This window comes from Magnolia sinica, chromosome 4 (genome assembly GCF_029962835.1).
Source record: "Magnolia sinica isolate HGM2019 chromosome 4, MsV1, whole genome shotgun sequence".
In the NCBI taxonomy this organism is placed as follows: Eukaryota; Viridiplantae; Streptophyta; class Magnoliopsida; order Magnoliales; family Magnoliaceae; genus Magnolia; species Magnolia sinica.
The window spans coordinates 87195234-87204131 of NC_080576.1; the positions used below are offsets into that span (position 1 = coordinate 87195234).

The 8898-nt window shown below is 38.1% G+C and overlaps 1 protein-coding gene across 4 annotated transcripts in view; it reads left to right on the forward strand.

Moving 5' to 3' along the window:
• LOC131243329 (uncharacterized) overlaps window positions 1-8680 on the forward strand; it is a 35737-nt gene extending 27057 nt beyond the window's left edge. For all 4 annotated transcript variants that reach the window (XM_058242600.1, XM_058242601.1, XM_058242602.1 and 1 more), the window contains one exon: window positions 8321-8680. In XM_058242600.1, coding sequence (XP_058098583.1) covers window positions 8321-8436 — 116 coding nt within the window. In that variant the 3' untranslated portion in view covers window positions 8437-8680. The remainder of the gene's footprint in view (window positions 1-8320) is intronic.
• Window positions 8681-8898: the final 218 nt, after the last annotated feature.

The window sequence follows — 8898 nt, forward strand, 5'->3', positions numbered from 1 at the left end:
ACTTGGAATCTGAAACAGGAACTGTACATATATACAATGGACTAAATATTGCATCAGAATGATTGAAAGTGCTAGTTCCAGAACTGAAAATATACTTCAATATGGAGGTGGAATCACTTGAATATAGAATCACTTGATTCAAACTAAAACTGAAAGTTGACATCCATGCGAAATCTGAAAGTGAAATCGAAATTTCAATCTGATTTTGAAAACTGAAACTAATTTTAAACCCTAAAACTGATTTTGGAAAGTGGATTTGAATTTGAAATCGACGACAGAAATTTGAAAACTGAACCTGTAACTTGGAATCTGAAACAGGAAGTGTACATATATACGATGGACTAAATATTGCATCAGAATGATTGAAAGTGCCAGTTCCAGAACTGAAAATACACTTCAATCTGTAATCACTTGAATATAGAATCACTTGTTTGAAACAGATAATATGAGGCCCACCCCTTCATATCCATCAACAACCGTATTTCCAAATCTAAAACTGAATTTGAAAGCTGGAATTGAAACAGAAATCCGAAAATGAATTCAAGCATAAATACCTGACACCGAGTACAGCAAAACTTGATTTAGATTGCCTGTTCCGGAACATCTACTTCAAAGTGAATCTACAATCTCTTGGATATAGAATAACATGTTTGCAATTGAAAGTGAGAGTATACGTCTATGCCATTCTCAAACTGAAATTAAAAACTGAAACTGCTACTCCTATTCAGTTGAAAATGACAAATCCATCCCTTGTTCACTGATATTGAGATATGAAAATGAAAATGAAATCTGCAACTGATATTGAAATCTGTATCTGAATTTGAAATCTGAAACTGAATATGAAATCAGAAATTGAATATAGACTCAGAATCACTTGCATATCTCATCAGTTTATTCAAACCGATTCTGAAAGTAAACATCCATCCCAAAAAATAATAAAGAGAAAGACTTGAGATATGTACTTCAAACTGGCATAGAAAGATATATGCCAGTGGAAAATGGGGAAAATTATGGAAAGTTATATGCCAGAGGAATCTTATACTAAACATATATACTTCAAACAGCTATGACAGTTAATTGCCAGTGGCCATGGGAATCTGTAATAACAGTCGACATGGGTAGAGCATGAACATTATACAAATGTGCAGGCCTGTGCATGTATGCTTCCAAAAATAGGACTTGCTCCTAGTGCATGCTAAAAAATGCCATAGGTCCTACTCTAATAACTGGTAAGGTAGTACCTGGTCTCCTATATCAGATTAGATATACGGCTTGGAGGTCCCTACTCAAAAATTTCTGCCATGCACAATTCAAAGATAGTAGGAGCCTGCTGTTAGTACAAAACCTCAAAAGGAGATGGGCGACCATATGCATCAGTGCTTGTCGGCTTGATCACCTACAATCTGCTACGGGCTAACCTACACTGGGCATTTTAACATGCCAGCCAACAGCCGTAAACGAGATCAGGCGATCATCTACCTGTCCGCCCCATGTTAAAAATTTCAAAAGCCCCAAATTTTTCCAGAGAGGGAAAAAAAATAAAATCATAAACCCTGCAATAGATGATCGGGCTGACATGCAACAAAACTGTTACTCTCTCAAACCATTTCCGACCGTGATTTTGTAGAAAACAGGAAAGAAAATAACCATTCTCAAACCATGGACGACCGTGGATGGGGGTGAGAAAGATCCGTTACCTTTGCAGAAAAATTCCAGTTCTGCAAAGATGTCCGCAGTTGAAGGTCCTTACACCCAAGCACGCCTACATCTTGCATCCCCTCCTTAAATCCACCATTTTTGGAGCGAAGGAATTCACTCCCGCCATTTTTGCCCTTCTCAACTAATGGATGCAGTTTTCCCATCACTCAGTCCGTACGAAGGACTGAGGAAATCAGGCGGGATGGGCTCGAGAGAGAGAAGTTCCGGCGGTGTTTCCAACACGGGATTGCAAAATCCCTCCATATCCTGCCTCCTGTCGTACGATGGACGAGACCGCTCCCATCCCTTGCGGTCCAAATGACACTCGAGTATATCAGGATGGGATTTGACAATTCCATCCTTCCTACTCCCGCCTAAGTCGCCCGCCCAAACACGCCGTTATGGTATTTACCTTTTAAAAAAACTATTTATGGTCTTATATCATACTCAAGGTATCCCGTATCGGTATCGGTTGGCGTAACGGTGTCCTCCAAAACCGATACGGATACGGGGGCGTAACGGTGATACGGGGGCGTAACGGCCCGTAACGGCGCAAATTTTTTTTTTTTGCCAAAAAAATATGAAAAAATATGGATTAAATCCAGAATATTCTAAGCATTCCAAATATGCATTCATTTATAAATTGGAACATGTTTATGGTGGTGTAACGGTCCACTCTTTGGTGAGAAGTTGTATCGGACTGTCTGATGAATTTATGAACCAGATAACCTGAATTTGATCATATATTTAATTTTCTAACTATCTACTATCAATGATAGATATATTAGAATGAATGTAAAATGAAAATATCTTACATCAGGTGTTTGCAATTATTTTTGAGGAATTTCTCGAACATACCTGTGGTCCTGTGCAGTGTGGTGCACCATGCACGTGACTGTGATACTGTGATTCTTGTCTATGACCTGTCATCCTCAAGTCAAGAATATGAAAAAATAAAAAATAAAAAATTAGTAGTGTCTGATATACTCCCTGTAACTTGATTAAGGATTACTTGATTGGTTGTCGGGGGAGCTATTTTAAATACAAGTTCGGCAGTGTCAAGTGTGTACTCGCGATGCCAATAACACTGCTGCAAATACTAACCTTAATACAAGTATATACTTACAATTACCGCAATAAAATTCGCAAGTCACCACCAAAATGAAAATCTTCTTTTTTGTGGTTGCTCGACCTCTACATCATCGTCATTATCATCATCAGGCTGAGGATGTACAATAGGTGGAGGTGCTGTATATCCATAATATCCAGTGCCAGAAGGAAATACTAAATCAACAAAACCAGAGGATGACTGATCCTGACTAGGCAATGACTCTAACCCCGAGTAAGGATATCCATCAATGCCCGTCGAATAGCCATACTGGCGCCCGTACTCAGGCTATTGAAAATCTTGCGATTGAGAGTGTGTCTGTGATGAGTAACTTGGATTTGGATGCGGATATCTATAATCATATGGATATTGATCGGAGGGCTACTCCAACATGAATGTGATGGAGCAGGCTCGGTATAACCATCATAATTCAATTCACCATAAGAATATACATCATAATAACAAAGACCATGATCCTGATGATGATCAGAAACTCCCGGACCCGGTGCACCACTAGATGTACCCACCTCCTGTTGGCTGTATCGTGACTCGGTACACTCATAAGTCCGACCTCGTGTACCACCTCGTCGCTGTTCATCGACATCATGATCTGTAGACGGCTGTATAGGGCACTGAGCAACACCAGAAGTGCCAGCACCAGGGGCAGGGGGGTCATCGTCTTCATCCGACACGGTCACGCTACCACTGCTCGTACTCTTTTGTTGATCTTGAGCCGTATCTGTACGTGGCATAAACGCTGCCCCTCTTACTGGGTCCAACACATCTGCACGACTCTCTTGTTGCGCTCTGCGTATTTCTGGGTCATCAATTTCCAATTCTTCACTATCCTCTTCAATTTGTTTTTCCCTTGTTTCCAACCAAGGTAGAAGTGGGTCATCCTCATCATAAATATTATCCAAGTTTATTGGACAGTAGTCTCCGTCATCAGCAGCTGTAATGCTCCTATGATGTCGTCGCATTCTTAGTTTTATATTGTAGTGCATGAAGACAAGTCTATCTAATGTTCTAGTCTGCAATCTATTTCTATTCTTTGAATGAATGAGCGCAAAACAACTCCAATTCCTTTCGCAGCTAGAGGAAGATGTTGTCTGGCTCAAAACTTTTACTGCAATTTTTTGGAGAGCCTTCGTACTCTCTCCGAAATTAATCCACCATTCGGCCGGTTGCAATCTAGATGCATGTTGTGCAAGAGCATCTCCAAAGCTACCAAGGCGATTTCCAAATGTATCTAATTCATTTAATGCCTTTATTTGCAGATCTAAGTCGCTCTAATCTCTTTATCACATTTTTAGCCCGACACGAACTTCATCATCCGCAACAAATGATTGGGCATATCTATACCTAGGATTTAGGTAGTAACTTTGTTGCATGAAGATCGTGATGGAGTTGGTTTGTCCATCTCTTGTCGATCATCTTCCAATAAGTCTGCCAACTTCTACAATCACGTTGAATTGCAAGCTTTACCTTATCCATGGCATCATATATGAAGCCCATGGTAGGTGCTTCATCGGATTCAACAAGACGGAGTACCCTCATTAGTGGCTCCATCACCTTTAGGATCGCCTTGACCTTCTTCCAATATTTGTTGTCCCGTATGGTGTTCACAACTTCGACCGGTATTTCTGATGTCTTCTTCCCATGTTTTGTGTTGAGCCATTCTCGGGAAGCGAACATCTCACTCAACTCTTCTCTATGCTGGAATAAACTCTCTAATGCTATAAAGTTTGTTGCGAATCTAGTCGCCGCAGGCCTCAACAACTCTCGTCCTTTCGTAAACTTTCTCATTATTGCAACTATTTGATTATGGTTGTAAATAAACGTCGTCACTTCCCTTGCCCTTTCGACCATTTCCTTAACATTCTTCTTCCCAATATCTTCCAATACAAGATCAATACAATGGGCAGCACATGGTGACCAAAAAAGATGTTTTCTCTTATCCATCAACATATGTCCTGCAAGCTTATATGTTGCTTCATTATCTGTCACAATCTGCACTATATTCTCCTCTCCAATCTCGTCCACAACTTTATCCATTAGTCCATTAATATAAGTAGAATTTTTTGTTGCCTCTGAGGCATCAATTGACTTGTGGTATATAGTTCCTAAGTGGCAGTATACCATGAAGTTGATCATGCTGCGTCTGGTTGGGCCAGTCCAACCATCACACATGATTGTGCATCCTCTGGCTTGCCATACAGGTTTAAAGGTAGCCACGTATGCTTTCACATCCGCATACTCTGCATCTGTCCATTTTCCCCTAATCTCCTTAGCCGTGGGAGCTTTTATTCCTTCACCTGCTTCTGCTGCTGCATCAATTACCACCTGCCAATATGGAGAATTGGCTGCGTTAGGAGGTATGTTGGCATGTATAAATAACTTTGCTGCTGCTCTACCTAATTTCTCAACGGAAGTTCTACTCCCATTTGTTTTATCTTCTTTTGTTTAGTTGATTCTTTCCTAAATAGGATTGGATCAATAGAGGGTCTCCTAGGCTCATTTACTTCTTCATCCAAACGTATAGGGGCATCATGTGAAGATGTCTGTCGTCGGCTCCCAAACATACGTCGTAACCCACCAAACCTACCCCCCCCACTCCCACCCCCACCCCCACCTGCAGAAGCAGTTGCACTTCCAGTCGCACTCCCACTCCCACTCCCCCCCCCTGTATCACGCACTGACCCTTGCGTGCCAAACATGCGGCGATGTTCTTCCTCTTCACGAGCTAGACGCAAGCTCTCTCTCCTAGCTATAGTAAGTTCTCGATCTGAATCTTCGTCAGAATCAATAATATCTTCATCACGAATGCCCATATATTCAGGACCAAACATTTCCTATCGAGTTGCATCTAAAATATCATCTTTCTTTTTTTGTACAACAGCACGTTTACCCTTCGACTCATCCAGACTAGCTTGCATTAAAAGCATTATCTCTTTCGGTACTCTACTACATGGCGCAACTTGACCCTTTCGATGTGCCAAATGTTGTTTGAGACGGGTAATTCCACCAGTCACTAGTCTATCACAATACTTGCACTTAATTTGGTGCCTAGTACCACCAACCCTCTCACAATGTTGCCATCCAATATCATCACTAACTTGTTGTTGGCCAGATCCAGACATTTCTTTAGGCTTAGGTAGACACTAGATAATTAGATTTGAGTATGAGTGTATGACCTATGTTAATAAAGATGGTTTTATATTCTAACTAAACCCTAAGAAGCTCCAAGGCAAAACCTGTCCAATATAAGCAAATAAAAACATAAAGTCACTAATTCGAAAATAGAAAAAAATTATAAAATGACACCCCAAATCTGTAAAATACACATTAACATGTTCTACTATGATTAACATATCACATGGCATGATTAAAATAGTAAAACAATCATTAAAAAATTATTTTTTAAATTTAAAAAAGAAGGGCCATAATTAATGCGTAAATAGAAAAAAATATTAAAAAATTATAAAATGGCACCCCAAATCTGTAAAATGCACATTAACATATTCTACTATGATTAACACATCATATGGCATGATTAAAACAGTAATACAACCATTAAAAATTGATTTTTCGAATTTTTAAAAAAAGGGACAAAATTCATGCGTAAATAGAAAAAAATATTTAAAAAATATAAAATGGGACCCCAAATCTGTAAAATGCACATTAACATGTTCTACTATGATTAACACATCATATGGAGTGATTAAAACAGCAAAACAATCATTAAAAATTGATTTTTCGAATTTTAAAAAAAAGGAGCAAAATTCATGCGTAAATAGAAAAAAATATTTAAAAAATATAAAATGGGACCCCAAATCTGTAAAATGCACATTAACATGTTCTACTATGATTAACACATCATATGGAGTGATTAAAACAGCAAAAAAATCATTAAAAATTGATTTTTGAATTTTAAAAAAAAGGGGCAAAATTCATGCGTAAATAGAAAAAAATATTTAAAAAATATAAAATGGGACCCCAAATCTGTAAAATGCACATTAACATGTTCTACTATGATTAACACATCATATGGAGTGATTAAAACAGCAAAACAATCATTAAAAATTGATTTTTTGAATTTTAAAAAAAAGGTGCAAAATTCATGCGTAAATAGAAAAAAATATTTAAAAAATATAAAATGGGTCCCCAAATCTGTAAAATGCACATTAACATGTTCTACTATGATTAACACATCATATGGAGTGATTAAAACAGCAAAACAATCATTAAAAATTGATTTTTTGAATTTTAAAAAAAGGGGCAAAATTCATGCGTAAATAGAAAAAAATATTTAAAAATATAAAATGGGTCCCCAAATCTGTAAAATGCACATTAACATGTTCTACTATGATTAACACATTATATGGAGTGATTAAAACAGCACAACAATCATTATAAATTGATTTTTTGAATTTTAAAATAAGGGGCAAAATTCAGGCGTAAATAGAAAAAAATATTTTAAAAATATTAAATGGCACCCCAAATCTGTAAAATGCATATTAACATGTTCTACTATGATTAACACATCATATGAGATAATTAAAACAGCAAAACATATTAAAAAAAGTATAAATACCTATTTTTGACAAATTTATGAAAAATGGCCCACCAAGCTTTGATTCAACAAAATCCGCCAATATAATGTGTTTTTTCCTCAAATATTCACCCAAGGTTGGTCGAAATTAGCAGTAGAAGGAGTGAGGAGGAGTTTGGAAGCAAGAAATTTCGAAAAAACATCAAAAACGGACCTTAAAATGCAAAAAAAAATGGCCGTTTTTCGACCGTTACGGCGCTGACCGTTACGGGTGACCGTTACGCCCGTAACGGCCGTTACGCCCGTATCGGGCCCGTATCGGCCGATACGGGTACAAAAACGGGAATCGGCCGTTTTGGCCCCGAATCGGGTAACGGTGTGTACCGTTACCGTTACGTATCGGCCGTAACGGCCGATACGCAACCGTTTTGGCATTCCCTGATCATACTATTAAAATATATTATTTGAAGATGACATTCTTCTTTTTGGAATAGGACACCCAGATATGTTATGCTCTCACTGTTCACATACATGCAGTGGTCTACTATTTGTGATTTAAGCTTTACTTCCACAAATCTTTTGTCATAGATGTAACTCGTAAACATGAACAATTCGTTAGCAAGTCCTGAGTTTGCCAACCTTGCTGAAAAGAAGATGAGAGGAAGACCTAAAAAGTACTGGGATTGAGGTGTCGAGAAGGGATATGAAGGCTGGTTCACTTACGTAGTACTGGGCCTTAGGAATGATTGGTGAATCAGGGTCCTTAAACCTGACCCCAAATAGCTGGTGTAAGGCTATGATGATGATGATGAAATTTAGCTATAGTAAAGTCATTTGGAGAAACTGCAATTATCTTGTACATGGAGAGTTCATTTTGCCCGACTCATATAACCCAAATGCTTTTTCTCACTTTTGTTTGGATCACTTCATATAATCGAAATGGTCATTTGATCTTTTTGCAGTCGCAAGGTTGAGGAATCATCCAGGAGCAACTGTATTCACACTCAATACAGGGAATAGAGATTCAATCAAAGAAGAGATTTACACCCAACTGGTTAACTTACTGCAAAAGCACTAAGGTGTTTGGGTGCGCTATTCAATTGAATTCCAATCCAAGTTCAGCAAAGTGGAAGCAACCAAAATGTAAGTACCTTAGTAATATTGAGGTTTTAAGATCTGAACTACAATTTATTTTCAAATTGGAACTCGATATTTTCATGAATACTAAGGAAGGCAATTGTAATTTGGCCATTCCACTTTATCGAACTTGCTTATTGCATTTCATCTTAGTAGTACATGCAAATGTTATGTTTTCAATTCAATATTACACCCACATCCAGCTTAGATGTTTGTGCTTGCAGCATCAAGCATGAGGCATGACATATACCTGAATTTTAGGTTCTAGACTGTAAGATCAGCTATAAGAGGAATTCCCAAGCGGGTCCTTGGTTCTGTGATCCAGATCATTGGCCTGTTATGTCCCTCTGAAAGGTTACCTCCCAAGAAATTTAAAAAAAAAATAAAAAATCAATAAAGATAG